The sequence below is a fragment of the Brugia malayi genome (genome assembly GCF_000002995.4).
Source record: "Brugia malayi strain FR3 genome assembly, contig: Bm_v4_ChrX_scaffold_001, whole genome shotgun sequence".
NCBI classification, from domain to species: Eukaryota; Metazoa; Nematoda; class Chromadorea; order Rhabditida; family Onchocercidae; genus Brugia; species Brugia malayi.
Window position 1 is genome coordinate 24,349,548 of NW_025062479.1, and position 16,809 is coordinate 24,366,356.

Sequence of the window (16,809 nt, forward strand, 5' to 3'; positions counted from 1 at the left end):
AATTGTCTCACCATGCATATTAGATCAAATCAATTTAGATCAATTATTCACTATTAATTTAAAATTATTAAAATCAATTCAGATGCCAGCAATTATCCTACCTCCTAAATTAATTTGCAGGTAATTTTGAAAATTTTTTTATTTTTGAAAATGAAATTTTAATGCTATTACCAAAGATACTGCTACGATAAATAGCTTTTAATGTAGCATTTTGAAGTACTTTAAAGCCACTTCCCATTGTTCGAGGTGCACTATAACATTTCCAAAGATTTCGCTGATCGGTTGAATCATATTCATTGTTATTATTTAATGAAATTGAAAAATTTGAACCATTAATTGAGCATACCAAAAGTTTAGTATTATTTATTTGTTCCAATCGTCCAATAAACTAAAAATTTTTCATTGCATTTTTTAATTTAACAAAACAATGTTAATTAACTTACATAATACTTTCTGTAAACATATAAGTATTTATTTAATTGTTTAACTTACGTGTACTTACGTTATTATCACGTAAATTTTGATAAGTATTAAATGTAATTATATGCAAATTAAAATTATTCAATTTAAAAACAATTTAAAAATATAAAAAAAAAAGTTTTTAAAAATAAAATTAAATTATCAATTAGCTTACATAATGCTTTCTGTGAACATATAAGTATTTAGTTAATTGTTTAACTTACTTGTGCTTACGTTATTATCACGTAAATTTTGACAATTATCAAACGTAATTATATGCAAATTAAAATATTCAATTTAAAGAGAATTTTAAATTATATAAAATATATTTAAAAATAAATTAAATTATCAATTAACTTACATAATGCTTTCTGTGAACATATAAGTACTTATTTAATATATAGAAATTAAAATATCAAATTAAAAATACAAAAAAAAAAAAAAAATATTTAAAAATAAATTAAATATCAATTAACTTACATAATGCTTTCTGTGAACAAACGACAAGTGTAGTTGGTAGCAAACGATTTCCAACGTATATTCGAATATTTTTAATTGACATACGTATTGTACCAATAAATGTCCAAAATTTTTCACAAATTTATCATTCGTTTCTTCAATAATAAAAATTTATCATTTTTTAATTATCATTTTTTGAATATATTAAATTATCAATTAGATAAATTTTAAATTTCTACCTTTAATTTATTACTATATTAATTAATTTTTTGATTAATTCACAATTTTGTTTGCTCTATCCTATAATCATTTATTTATTTATTTTTTAAATATGTATTATTGTATTACTATTTGAAAAAATTTATTTGATAATAATTTTTATTGAAAATTTTTATAAATAATTTCATTTATGAAGCTATAAAATGATAGTTAAAGAAAGAGATTAAAATTTTATTGAAAAAAAAAAAAAAAAAAAAAAAGCAGAAAGTTAATTAATTTCATTCAAATAATTTGAACAAATTTTTTTTAAATGATTTTTTAATTCTTTCAAGCATCAAATGTTTAAAAAAACAAAAAAATAGCTCAAATTTTTTAAAAATCTTTAATTATTAAATCTACAAATTTTGCATTATGAAAATATATGATATTACATTAGTCTTTGTATAATATCACAAAATTTCATTTATAATCATAAAATATTTCACGCAAATATTTCACGTAATATTTCACGTAAAATTATAAATAGCTTATTCAGTTTTCCATAGATATATCAGAAATGATAGTGTCATTTAATTGAATTATTAATAAACTTTTTAAAATAGCAATTATTATAAGGCAATTTGTTAACATTACTAATAATATTGTCGTTTGAATGTATGTTTTCATCATTTTGTTGTTGTTTTTGTTGTTGTTGTTTTTGTTTTTGTTGTTGTTGTTGTTGTTGTTGTGAAATTGTCATAAAAAGTTTTTCAAATTTAGAATCTTTTTTTAATTTTCGATATGCATCCAAACGATTATATATATGAATACGTAGTCCATTTAATATCAAATGTAAACGACCTTTCAAGCTGAAATTTTAAATATAATTTAAATTCGAGAATTTTGAAATCTACATTTTTTTTTCTTAGAGAGAGAGAGAGAGAGAGAGGGAGAGAAAGAGAGATTTGAATGTTTTAATTTTTACAATATGAAATTACATTCATTGCTTACCAGTAAATAATCATTTGCTAAAATTACAAATAATATAAATACATGTTTGTATAAATAAATGTTTATATAATAATCACAAATTTGTTAAGTACTAAGTTAAATAAGCTTAATTAAAGTTTTAATTAAAGCTTAACAAAGCTTAATTGAATAGGTATTATTTCAGAAATAATAGCAACAAATTTGCTAAATTCTAAATTAAATAGGCTTGATTAAAGTTTTAATTAAAGTTTAACAAGGCTATTAAATAGGCCTAATTAAGTTTTAATAAAGGATCAACAAGGCTTAATTGAATAGATAATATATCAAATATAATAATCACAAATTTGTTAAATTCTAAACTAAATAGGCTTAATTAAAGTTTTAATTAAAGTTTAACAAAGCTTAATTGAATAGGTAATATTTCAAAAAAAAAAAAAAAAAAAAAAAAAAAAAACAACTCTTGCTTATAAAGATCAGTGAATTTGATATGTCGCCAATAGGAAAAGATAAGATAACCATCATTACAATAAATTGTATAATCTTCGCATAAAAATGTGAAATGACGGAACATAACTTTTCCTGCTAGTAAAGAGACTGATAAAGAGCCTTAAAAAGATAAAGTGATAACAGATAACGATGATAAGATATTTCTTTCCTTTTTTAATTTAGTCAATTTATGCTTTATATTTGTTAATTATTAATTAAGAGATTATGCTTAATAATACAATTTGATAGAGATAAAAAAGATAAAAGTGATAACAGATAACGATGATAAGATATTTCTTTCCTTTTTAATTTAGTCAATTTATGCTTTATATTTGTTAATTATTAATTAAGAGATTATGCTTAATAATACAATTTGATAGAGATAAAAAAGATAAAAGTGATAACAGATAACGATGATAAGATATTTCTTTCCTTTTTTAATTTAGTCAATTTATGCTTTATATTTTGTTAATTATTAATTAAGAGATTATGCTTAATAATACAATTTGATAGAGATAAAAAAGATAAAAGTGATAACAGATAACGATGATAAGATATTTCTTTCCTTTTTTAATTTAGTCAATTTATGCTTTATATTTGTTAATTATTAATTAAGAGATTATGCTTAATAATACAATTTGATAGAGATAAAAAAGATAAAAGTGATAACAGATAACGATGATAAGATATTTCTTTCCTTTTTAATTTAGTCAATTTATGCTTTATATTTGTTAATTATTAATTAAGAGATTTTGCTTAATAATACAATTTGATAGAGATAAAAAAGATAAAAGTGATAACAGATAACGATTGATAAGATATTTCTTTCCTTTTTTAATTTAGTCAATTTATGCTTTATATTTGTTAATTATTAATTAAGAGATTTTGCCTTAATAATACAATTTGATAGAGATATAAAAAGATAAAAGTGATAACAGATAACGATGATAAGATATTTCTTTCCTTTTTTAATTTAGTCAATTTAATGCTTTATATTTGTTAATTATTAATTAAGAGATTTTGCTTAATAATACAATTTGATAGAGATAAAAAAGATAAAAGTGATAACAGATAACGATGATAAGATATTTCTTTCCTTTTTTAATTTAGTCAATTTATGCTTTATATTTGTTAATTATTAATTAAGAGATTTTGCTTAATAATACAATTTGATAGAGGATAAAAAAGATAAAAGTGATAACAGATAACGATGATAAGATATTTCTTTCCTTTTTTAATTTAGTCAATTTATGCTTTATATTTGTTAATTATTAATTAAGAGATTATGCTTAATAATACAATTTGATAGAGATAAAAAAGATAAAAGTGATAACAGATAACGATGATAAGATATTTCTTTCCTTTTTAATTTAGTCAATTTATGCTTTATATTTGTTAATTATTAATTAAGAGATTATGCTTAATAATACAATTTGATAGAGATAAAAAAGATAAAAGTGATAACAGATAACGATGATAAGATATTTCTTTCCTTTTTTAATTTAGTCAATTTATGCTTTATATTTGTTAATTATTAATTAAGAGATTATGCTTAATAATACAATTTGATAGAGATAAAAAGATAAAGTGATAACAGATAACGATGATAAGATATTTCTTTCCTTTTTTAATTTAGTCAATTTATGCTTTATATTTGTTAATTATTAATTAAGAGATTTTGCTTAATAATACAATTTGATAGAGATAAAAAAGATAAAAGTGATAACAGATAACGATGATAAGATATTTCTTTCCTTTTTTAATTTAGTCAATTTATGCTTTATATTTGTTAATTATTAATTAAGAGATTTTGCCTTAATAATACAATTTGATAGAGATAAAAAGATAAAGTGATAACAGATAACGATGAATAAGATATTTCTTTCCTTTTTTAATTTAGTCAATTTATGCTTTATATTTGTTAATTATTAATTAAGAGATTTTGCTTAATAATACAATTTGATAGAGATAAAAAAGATAAAAGTGATAACAGATAACGATGATAAGATATTTCTTTCCTTTTTTAATTTAGTCAATTTATGCTTTATATTTGTTAATTATTAATTAAGAGATTTTGCTTAATAATACAATTTGATAGAGATAAAAAGATAAAAGTGATAACAGATAACGATGATAAGATATTTCTTTCCTTTTTTAATTTAGTCAATTTATGCTTTATATTTGTTAATTATTAATTAGAGATTATGCTTAATAATACAATTTGATAGAGATAAAAAGATAAAAGTGATAACAGATAACGATGATAAGATATTTCTTTCCTTTTTTAATTTAGTCAATTTATGCTTTATATTTGTTAATTATTAATTAAGAGATTATGCTTAATAATACAATTTGATAGAGATAAAAAAGATAAAAGTGATAACAGATAACGATGATAAGATATTTCTTTCCTTTTTTAATTTAGTCAATTTATGCTTTATATTTGTTAATTATTAATTAAGAGATTTTGCCTTAATAATACAATTTGATAGAGATAAAAAAGATAAAAGTGATAACAGATAACGATGATAAGATATTTCTTTCCTTTTTTAATTTAGTCAATTTATGCTTTATATTTGTTAATTATTAATTAAGAGATTATGCTTAATAATACAATTTGATAGAGATAAAAAAGATAAAAGTGATAACAGATAACGATGATAAGATATTTCTTTCCTTTTTTAATTTAGTCAATTTATGCTTTATATTTGTTAATTATTAATTAAGAGATTTTGCCTTAATAATACAATTTGATAGAGATAAAAAAGATAAAAGTGATAACAGATAACGATGATAAGATATTTCTTTCCTTTTTTAATTTAGTCAATTTATGCTTTATATTTGTTAATTATTAATTAAGAGATTATGCTTAATAATACAATTTGATAGAGATAAAAAAGATAAAAGTGATAACAGATAACGATGATAAGATATTTCTTTCCTTTTTTAATTTAGTCAATTTATGCTTTATATTTGTTAATTATTAATTAAGAGATTTTGCCTTAATAATACAATTTGATAGAGATAAAAAAGATAAAAGTGATAACAGATAACGATGATAAGATATTTCTTTCCTTTTTTAATTTAGTCAATTTATGCTTTATATTTGTTAATTATTAATTAAGAGATTTTGCCTTAATAATACAATTTGATAGAGATAAAAAAGATAAAAGTGATAACAGATAACGATGATAAGATATTTCTTTCCTTTTTTAATTTAGTCAATTTATGCTTTATATTTGTTAATTATTAATTAAGAGATTTTGCTTAATAATACAATTTGATAGAGAATGCAATGATCTGAGATATTACATATTTTAAAATGTTTTAGTTTTGGATGAAAAAAAGAAATTCTTTCTTTCTGTTTTTTTTTTAAACTAATTGACTAAAACAATAAAAATTAATTAATTAATTACAGGTTCAGTTCTGAAATTTACTTAATCAATTAATTAGTTACAAGTTTAATCCTAAAATTTACTTATGCTTCCTTTTTTTCTCTTCATTTTTTAACTGCAATATGAAATGAAAAAAGAAAAAATAAAATCTGCTGAAAAGTAAAAAATTAAAATTTTACAATGTTAGCTGATTAGCTTAAAGTTTTTTTTTTTTTTCAGTGATCAAATAAAAATTAACCTAATTTTAGATAACATTTTAATCCACATTTTTGTGCAATGTATGTTAAAATTAATGCAGCAATAGGACCCATAACACGTGACATGTAAAAGATCAAAAAAATAATCCAAACGCAAAAAAGTATTAGAAAAATGACACTTTGATCTGATACGTAATTTACAAAATTCTGAAATGTAAACTAATTTAAATTAGATGAATTAAGCATGAAAATAATTTAAATTGGATGAATTAAGCATGGAAATAACTTAAATTAGATGAATTAAGCATGAAAATAATTTAAATTAGATGAATTAAGCATGGAAATAACTTAAATTAGATGAATTAAGCATGGAAATAATTTAAATTAGATGAATTAAGCATGAAAATAATTTAAATTAGATGAATTAAGCATGAAAATTAAATATATTTTATATTTTAAAAAGAGAATGGAAAAAATTTGGTGAAAAGCCTTTTGATTGATTGATTTAAATTAAAATAAAAAAAAAAATGAGTGAAAATTAAAAGTTAACAGAAATAATAGTTGGAGGAAAAAAAAAGTGAAAATATCAATAATTAATTTTTTTTTTCAAAAAAAAAAATTAAATTTAATCAATTTAAGCAATCAATTTTTTCTAATATTTTTTTTTTCAATTTATCAATCAATTAATTTAATTTAATTTAAATTTTTTTTCGAAAAAAAAAAAAACAAACAGCATTTAATATCCATCGCATTACAGTGTCAAACATAATGGAGAAAAGGAAGATAAAAGATTTGTTGAATGAAATTTTCGAGAATTGCAATAGCAAAAATGAAATTCGACACACCGACAAAAACGAGAAACAATGATAATGAAAAAGAAATTATCAGATAACAGCTAATTTTTATAATGAAATAAATTTTAATAAATTCATTTTATTTTTTATTAGCATAATATTTTAGTAAAATTTTTTTTTTTTTTGCAATGAGTGTCAACAGTAATTTTAAATGACTTATGCAATTGGTATAGGAGAGAAATTTTACAGATTTTTTTGCAATTCTTTCAAAATTTTTAAATTGATTATAGATTTGCAAATTTGAATTGAATGTAAATTTGAGTGCTGAGACTTGCAATTTTCATTGAAGCTGGTCTGAAGACATCTTCATAGTTTTCTAAGTCACTTTGGTTCCAATATCTTCCTTAATTACTGTCCGTTTTGAATGCATAACGTTGAGCGGTAAAAGTGGTGTGTTTGTGTGTGCAGAGAGTGGTAGTATTTATGGCATAGCATACGGGCGAGAGATTGAGAGTGATTGAAGGAAACTGAAGATTGAGAATATACGGAATGGATAGAGTATAATAATATTAATAATAGAGGATAGAAGCAGATATTGTGAGTAAGTAAGAGATACAGAGAGAGCTATGTATGTGGTAGCTGGAAAATGAGAATTATTAGAAAAGATTGAATTTTTTTGGTAATATTAAAAAAAGAAACGGAAATTTTAATTAGAAGTTATTTAGAAGTTTAATTACACTTTATCTAAAAATAGCTTTTGGATGACAAATTATTTCCAACAAAGGAAAAAAACTTTGATTTTAAAAAGAATATTACAGGTATGGGTATACAGGGATTATGGCAGATATTAGAACCTGTAGCTGAACCAGTAACCTTGGAATCTCTTGAAGGAAAACGGCTTGCAATTGGTTTATTTTTAATTTCAGTTGCTATGAGTTTTAGTAAAATTTTCAATTATAAGAATTAAGAAAGATATTAGTAACTAATTGCTACATTAGGAGGCTTTTTCTTTTTGATATCAAAAAATAACAATTAGCATTAAAATACTTTGGATAATGCTAGCAATTCTTCGTTATTCTAAATAACATACTTTAAAAAGTTAGTAAAGTTTACACTGAACTTGTGGTTCATATTAGGTACTTCAAATAATATGGAGTAGATAATGAACTGCAATGCCTGCAGAATGTATCAATCATAATTTTTAGAAATTTTTTCGATCATTCCAGATATTTCAATTTGGCTTCATCAAGCAGCCTATGGCTACTCGGAACATCAACTGAATGCCAAATATCCACATTTATCATTGGTATTACGACGTCTGGCGAAACTTCTGTTTTACAAAATACGACCATTTTTTGTTTTCGATGGTCCAAATGTACCCATATTCAAGAAGAAATTGCTGGTATTTCTTCTAATCCTTAATAAATATTCTGAAGAGCTTCGAAAATTGCTGGAGTGTCGATTTTGATAACTGAGATTTTTTTTTTTTTGAGTTTGAGGTTTTATGCTATTGACCTTTTTTTTTTTTGTTGTTTAGCAACTTTTAAGAATTCTAAATACTGCATACCATTTACAGTTCTTTTGATTAAATTTTTTGATTGTTTTATGTTTAATGTTAGATCTACCAGATACTGTTGGATACCTTGTATATCAAATAGAGTTTTTGTTTTTAGAAAGAGTTTGTTTTTTGAAGAAGAAATTTTTAGCGTGATCGACAAGTAAAACGTTATGTGGAAGAACTAACGATGACTAAAGCACAGAAGCATGTCCTACAACAATTGGCCTCCTCACAACTACGTTTGTATTCTTTCTTGTCTAAAAAATAATATCAGTTAAGGCAGAAGACATAAGATATGGTTTATATTGCGCATTCGGATGTCATCTCATCCCTATCAAATTCTACTGTTTAATATGTTTTAGTCTTAAACATAAAGTGTTAGACATAAGGAATGATTTTTAGTACCATTAAGCAATAGTATTGTTAAGAGTTAGTAGCAGTTCTTGAGTGGTCACTTAGTAAAAGTAGTGGTAAAGATTATAATTGATAAAGACCTGATTAACACTTTTGACATTCCAAGGATGGCTTTTAAGCTTTATTTTTTTGTAAAAGATCGAAATCTTTTTCTTTAAAATTCAAGTTTCTTATTAGGAATGTTATTTCAGATGGTGGTGAGCAACGAGTAGATGAATTAAGCGAGGTATTTGCTTCGCAAACAAAAAGACGCAAAGTTGATGATTTGTTCGATGTGCCAATTCCATCAACATCAAAAGACGAAATGTATGTTAGGATTGTCTTCAGAACACTATTAATTTAATTTTTTGATAAAAACTTTTCACTATTTACTTTGTATGTGCCAAATACTTGAGTTCTAAAGACGTTTGAAATCTTTTTTAAAACATTTTATGAAGTTCTTTTTATTAAGGCAATTATGGGATAAAACTTGACCTTAATAAGAACCCTTTTTTCTTTGGATATGTTTGATAATTGCTGCATGAAAGTTTTCCATCTATGGTCCTTCCATTTCTTTTAAAGTTATCTGAAATACGAAGAGAAATTTTCGAAAATTTTCTCAAAAAATATGAAAAAAAATAATTTCGATATAACTAAGTTTTTTTTCCTTCTTTTTGCTCATGTAATTATTTGGTGAATTAATTTATTTACACTTAAATAAAAAGTTATCTACTGAGAGCCATTTTGCAGTTCATATAGTTTAAAATTTTACTCGTCATATCAGGAAATGAAAGTGTTTTGTCTTTTTAAATAGCAAAAAGAGAGGAAGGGAAAAGAAATTATTGAAATCAATTTCAGAAAACATAAAAATGCGTCGGATGGAGAAATTGAAATAATATATTCATCTTTTGAGTCATCACGTTCGTCCGAATTCGATCAAACTGAGTTTGAGAGCTTAACCACTCGCGATGAACGAGTTGATTATTTGTTGACTGTGCGGGACAAAGTTAGAGGTCTCAAGTTGAGAGAGGTAAAATATTTTCAGTAAATATTCGTGTAAATTCTTGCATTGCTGTGTTTCTTACTCTCTTTAAAAAAGAAAAAAAAAAAAAAAAAAACATAGAATTTCAGGTTCCGGATGATTCGAAAGCTTTTAGTAATTTACAGATCGATAGACTGCTGAAACGTAACCGGATAAATGAGCAACTGCAGTTGGTACAAGTTTTCTTTAGTTCAGAAATTTGATTTTTTTTAAAATTCTTTTGTAAAAAAAAAAAAAAAAAAACCTATACAAGACTAGAACTTTATTCTTCTGCTTGAATAAAATAGTAAAACATTCCATTTCAGTTGGTTTATAGCACCTTTCATATGTGTAAACAACCTCTTAAATTGATTACATCATTGTCGATTTTTTTTTTTTTCTTTTCATCTTATAGTTCAACTATTTTAACTATATTTTTTTAAGCTGAAGAATGAAGCTTTGAAACTACGAATATTCTCCGCGGATGGGGAACAAGGTTGCTCGAATAGCACTATCAAATTGGCAGCAATGGAAGGCTTGGATAGATTGCATATAATAACAGATGACAACGAAGTGCAAATTGTATTTTTCTTAAATATTTTTTTAAGTATTGAAGGGTAAATATATTTTAAATATGTACAAGACTTTCCACTTTTCATTATTTTGCCCGAGAATAGTTGATCTTTAAGGTATTTAGATCAGCTATGGTATACTCGAATTGTGTTAATGACAGCTTAGTTAAATCCATCTTAGTCATACATCATTTTGAAGTTGCTTAGTCATAGTACACTGTTGTTGTTAAACAAAATGTTTACAGTCTGTTGGAAAGATTGAAGAGAGATAAGTACAATTTAAGTATTTTCAGATTGACGATGAGAAAGAAGCAAAGAAGAAAGATTTAATTGATTCATTAGCTTGGCCAACATTTCTGGAAAAAAATGGAGAAAAAAAGGACATTGAAGATGCGAAAGAAATGTTTTTTACTCACCAGGTGCATAGATTTTTCCTGAAGCGCTGAACTTTTAGTTTATTAGTTGTCACCTTGTTAATCTTTCACAAAATTTGGTCTTTTTTTGGAGGATGAATAGAGATTGTTTGAAATTTTTTTTTTTGTTTGTAATATTGAAACATTTCTTTTATTTATAGTAATAATAGCATGGAACTGAGAATTAAGGTTAAGCTTCAAATGCAAAAAATTTTCTCAACTTGCCATTAATGAGAGAATTAAGTATTCATTTAAAGTGGAATTCTTTAGAACAACAAAACTATAAATAAGACTGACAAGTCAAACGATTTCAAGATTGGAGCTTTTCCTTGTGACGACAACGATGATGATGATGATGAGGACAGCGCTTTGCAAGAGGTTTGAAAAAATAAGTAAAAAATTGGTCGAAATGTAGTATTAATATTGTAAATTGTCGAAATGCAATATCTTTTAATTAGTTAGAATATTTAATTAGTAAAAATGGTTGATTGGTATATTTAGGCTATACATGCTTCACTTCTTGAAAATTCAGCCGAGAAATACAATAAGTTCCAAATGGGTACGTATGGCTATAATCAAGAATCAAAAGGTGATATGATACAGCGTTTACGTACAGCATTCACTGAAAGAGCTCAAGGTTTGTTTTTTGTTTTTTTTTTTTTTTTTTAATCTATTAGTTTAGTCTCTTCTTTTTTTTTCTGAGCAACTGTTTAAGATTTTTGGTGACTAGAAAAATGTTGGATATCATTTATGTTTTATATGTTTTCATAAAGCATATCATATGTAAAATAAAAATCAGTGGCAATCAAAAGTTTGAAAACATATAACTATTGCAAAACTTTATGAATGAAACATCCAACAAATATCAATAAAATATAATCAAAATATAGTACATTATTTTTTTTTTTTTGTTATAAATTAAATTTACAAACTTTTTAGATTTGCATCATGACACATGGTCATCATCATCTAGCGAGAGCAGTGATGAATTTGTGGAAATATTTCCTGAATTTTCTGAGAAATTAGATGTTCCTTTATCTAGTACGAAAACCGCCGAAAATTCAACAGAATGTGAACCTAAAGAATGTTTTATTAAGGATAACGATAAGGAACGCATCGTCGAAAAGGTAAGAAAGCATTTGTTGAGGAATTTTGAGTTCTGATACATAATTAAAAATTTTTCTTATGCTTTTATTTTTAGTTGTCAAATGATTATATGGAAGGTGTTTCCTCTTCATTCACATATGAAATAAACTACTTTTATTTATTAATAACTTGTAATAACTTCATGGCAGTTACAGGTATTTTACATTGAAAGTATTTTAGGACAGAAATATCGATGAATCACATGATGACTCGCCAATTCCAGGTTCATCTATGCACATTAATCCAGCTAATGATTTAGATATTTTTGCTTCGACACGAGAAGAAGGTGTTTATAAGGATTGTCAGGTTTGCTGTTCACTCAATTTTAAATAGATCACTTTTTACCATATTAAATAATTTCTTGCAGAATTCAAATTTTTGGTTTGCAGAATCTGTTGCGTATTTGCGGGATACCATTCGTTATTGCTCCTGGTGAAGCGGAAGCTCAATGTTGTGAACTTGAAAAATTAGGTCTCGTTCAGGTATGCTCCGTTCTTTTTTGTTTTTCTAGTGACTATATTAGCGTTTTTTTTTTTTTTTTTTTTTTTTTTTTGGGGGGGGGGGGGGGGAAGAAGAGGGGGTGTTATGATCTCACCTCTGAACACTATTTTTTTTGTTGACATGAAAATATACTTTAAAGAAAACAAAATAACAAAGATACTACTATAATATATCATGTGAGAATTGGTAGGAATGGGACATTTCAGTAAATGCTATTTTAAATCTCTTTCAAAAGGAACTAAACTTATTACTATGGAAGGTGTCTTATAATTGAATTATTTTATGCAGAAATTATTAATAGTAATAGTGTAACTTCTTCATAGGGAATTATTAGTGATGATTCTGATGTTTGGTTATTTGGTGCTGCTGTTGTTTACAAAAATATGTTCAATCAAAAGCGAAGATTGCAGATGTACTCCATGGAAAGTATTCGTAATCAATTAGGTAAATGCTTTTAATGTTATCATTTGTATTAGAAATGATATAGTATTAGGCTTATTTCAATTGATCTCATATACTTCAAATTCATTTCAATGCAAACTTTACTGTATTTATTCAAATTTTATTCACAGATAATTGTAGGCTTATCACGTTGGGAAGCAATTCAAATAGGTTTACTCTCCGGTGGTGATTATACCAATGGTTTAGAAGGTGTTGGAGTTGTTGCAGCATTGGAACTGATTTCAGAGTTTGCTACTACTTCACGACAAGTAGATGCTGAACCTTCTCAACAGGTTTTTATTGTGATTTTTTAAAATTGTTCTTGATTTGTATAGCTATTCTCATACTTAATATTTGAAAATTTACCTTTGGACATACATTCAAATATGAAAGTGCAAAATCAGTGTCATTTAAAAAAAAAAAAAAATGAATTCCAGGCTTTTGAAAATTTAAAACGTATATCAGCATGGTTAAATCGTCATGATAATTGGGAAGATTTGCCATCAAGTAGTGGTTATAGTAGTGAACAGGATGTGAAGAAAACAAAATTCGTGGAGAACACACGACGATTGAAATTGAGACGATTAATTGAGAAAAATAACGTTACTGAAACTTTAGAGACGGTATTTACTTCGTTTTATTGTATATAATTTACTGGATTAAGTTGGTTTGATTTTAGAGAATTATAGAGCTTACCAAGTGTAAGAAATAAATTGGGATATTTGATAAATTGGCAGAAATTACAAAAACAGTGAAATTATATAAAAGTACGAAATAAGAACAGAATAGAAATTGTCGTATTATCAATGTTTCATTAGAAATGAATCAAAAATTTTGTTAGTATTAAAAAAAAAAGAAATTATTTTGATGTTTGTAACATTTTATCAAAAAATATTTCCTGAAAAAAAAAAAAAAAAATCTTTTAGTTTCCTTCTCATGATGTATTTAATGCATATGCGAAACCTTTGGTTGATAGTTCAACAGAGAAACCGAGATGGCGGAATATTGATATGGATGAATTGGAATCGTTTGTTTGGCAGAAGCTAGGATGGGATAAGAAGCAGCTAGAAAAGGTAGTGATCAAAAGAAAAAAAAAAAATATTTTTTAACAGATTTTTTTTTTTTGTGACGTAATTCTAATATAATTTGCTTAAATAATTTATGATTATATAACATAATTTGCTTAAATGATAATTTATGATTATTTTTTATTAATTTTACATTGTAAATTCAATTTTATTTTTCTGACGTATAGAATTGAGTAAAAAGAATTGTTCTGTATTCATTTATGAAATAAAACGATAACTGATAATAATAAACAAAATTTTAGCAAACAAATCATTCATTGCAAAAATGGAATGAGTATTTGAATCCATCAGTTGGTGGAAGTGGACAATCATATCAAATGCATATCACATCATTTAGTCATCGTTTACAGAAATCTGAGCAAGATCAACGATTATTTTTAACAGCACGTGTTCAGGCAGCTCTACAACGTTTAGTTACGGTTAAAAGTATGTTTGTTTAAATTTTGATTGCATATTTTCTTCATTCATTCCTTATTTTTTTATCGAATGTTTTCTTTTGAAATATTTATTTTTCGATACTCTTTCACATATTATGCAGTTTTTCACTTTTACTGTATTTTGTTTTTTTTTTTATATTTGGAAAGAATTTTTTTTTTTTTATTTTCAGATTCTCAAAATCAGGTTTTATCGGAAAATGTTGAAGATAGCTATGCTCCAGTAATGAAGGTAGTTTTTATGTGGAAGTATTTTAAGTAATTTAAAAATTGAAGTATGATTTTTTTTTTTTTTTAGCTCATAAGGAAAATTAGTGAAAAAAGCTTATTTAGTAGATATTGCGTATTGTGATATTTTGGTTATTACTATCATTTATTTAAAATTTTTTTTTTTTGAATGACTCCAGAGGGATGAGTGAAGATGGAAATTAGTGAAATTACTGTTGAGAGAAATAAAACATTTTATAAAAAGCTTCATTTCCAGAAGATGAAGAGAAGTGAAAAACAAAATAGGAAACGACCGAGTAAATGTGTTGTGGAAAAATCAACAAGAGGCAAGAAACGATCGACTATTATTCCGATGAATAGACGGAAAAAATTAACTAAAACAAAAAATGCTGAAAATAATTTTGTCCCCAGCGAATTACAGTTATCTGAAGGAAGTTCTGATGATAATGATGTTTGTTAAATGTTTATATCAAAAAAAAAAAAAGTTTATGGAATACTAATTATAGAGTGAGCAGCAGTATTTATGAAGATTATTGAGGTTTAATTTATGAAAATTGTTGGATGTGATCTGTTGGATGAATTATTTCATTGTAAATTTCTTCCTTTAAAAGATCTATTACTTCTGTATATTTCATTCTTGAATGATGCAGTAAAACAAATATTTGCATATTTCTTGAAAACAATATAAAGGAAACGATCTACTCTCATTTATTGATTTTTTCATTCGATAGGTAAATAGTATACATTGTATGTAGGAATAAATATACCATCAATTCCTTTATACTATTTTCATGAAATATCTGTTAATGGTTTTTTTTTTTTTTTTTTTTGTTGAATTTAGATTTGATAGTTTTTTATTGATTTTTTTGAATTAATTTTCTGCAGATGTTTTTATTTCTTGAATTCTTTCTAACTTTTCATTTTCTTTTTGACATTGAAGTACATATGCACTTAATGAAATTTCTAGGTCTTTTATATATTTGAATGTGAAAACTTGCCTTATCTTAACATTTCAATAATATTGTTTAGTTGTAGTTTGTTATTAACACAAACTTTAACTTTTAAACATTTTCATTTGAATTAATATAAAGAGAGAAAAATTATAATTTTTGTTTATTTTCAAAATTTCTATCCATTCATTATCAAATGAGGAAGAGAGAGAGTGAGAGAGGAATCCAAGAATTAAATAAGAATTAAATAATGATCAATCTTTATTTTACTCTTGATGTATATAAGAAATTCTTTTTCCTTTCCCTTTTTTTTCTTTTTTTTTTCTTTTTTTCAATTTTTATACTTTTTAAAATTTTAAAAAGATCTAAGCTGCATTGTTGAGCGACATCGATTGAAAATTAAGCTAGTATTTGGCTTATATAGCAAAAGCTGACGTGTAAAATATCTATTGGTGATGTATAATATAAAAATTTTGATTGTGCTCTTTCCATTTTTATCTCTTTTTATCAATGTATTTCTTTAGTATTACTACACTTTAATGTGATAATTCATGAAATGTATATAAATTGAATAAAATTACATATAGAGCAACACAGTGATACTATTTTATTTACAAAAGATGATCAATTATCTTATGTGATTATCACTCCCTTTTTTAAATTTTTATATTCATGTAAATGTGAGAAGTGTGAAATGATATGAAGAATGGAATTGAGTTGATGAGAAAGGTTTGAAAAATTGTTTTAAATATTCTCGAACTTTTTTCTTTTTGGTTCTTTTTTTTTTTAAATTTATTATTAACATTATATCTAGCTGATTGATCGATTAGAATTAGATTATATTTCGATTTATTTTTATTTATTTATTTGATAATTTTTTTTTTTTTTTTGAGATAATTACTTTTACAGATAACATTTATTTAAATGTTGATTTGTTGCAATTTTAATTTATTTTTTTTTTTTTTTTTGAATTATAGCAAAATTAATTATACGTAATAATTTTTTGAATATTTGCAAAAATAAAAAAAAAAAAAAAAAAAATTTTCTTTCTTTTTTTCTCTCTTTAATTTTATTTCAGTTATAAAT

The 16,809-nt window shown here is 24.2% G+C and overlaps 2 protein-coding genes across 4 annotated transcripts in view; one reads left to right on the top strand and one right to left on the bottom strand.

Moving 5' to 3' along the window:
• The window catches only part of Bma-lpd-3.1 (Uncharacterized protein), a gene marked incomplete at both ends in the record, with an annotated part of 56,481 nt that extends 56,243 nt beyond the window's left edge, over window positions 1-238 (bottom strand). For both annotated transcript variants that reach the window (XM_043075978.1, XM_043075977.1), the window contains one exon: window positions 172-238. In XM_043075978.1, coding sequence (XP_042931912.1) covers window positions 172-238 — 67 coding nt within the window. The remainder of the gene's footprint in view (window positions 1-171) is intronic.
• A 7,560-nt stretch (window positions 239-7,798) lies between these two features.
• Bma-xpg-1 (XPG N-terminal domain containing protein) lies at window positions 7,799-15,233 on the top strand (the record flags this gene model as incomplete). 2 transcript variants are annotated; one of them, XM_043075981.1, is made up of 20 exons in its annotated part: window positions 7,799-7,886; window positions 8,205-8,380; window positions 8,685-8,775; window positions 9,142-9,256; window positions 9,788-9,959; window positions 10,061-10,144; window positions 10,395-10,532; window positions 10,816-10,941; window positions 11,206-11,313; window positions 11,437-11,572; window positions 11,875-12,062; window positions 12,262-12,387; window positions 12,471-12,563; window positions 12,906-13,026; window positions 13,165-13,316; window positions 13,461-13,646; window positions 13,950-14,096; window positions 14,354-14,537; window positions 14,719-14,777; window positions 15,030-15,233. In XM_043075981.1, the coding sequence occupies 20 exons, from the start codon at window positions 7,799-7,801 to the stop codon at window positions 15,231-15,233; spliced, it is 2,694 nt and encodes an 897-aa protein (XP_042931915.1). The 2 variants fall into 2 exon arrangements, with proteins under 2 accessions (XP_042931915.1, XP_042931914.1); XM_043075980.1 differs by having other exon boundaries at window positions 11,227-11,313.
• Between the last annotated feature and the right edge of the window lie 1,576 nt (window positions 15,234-16,809).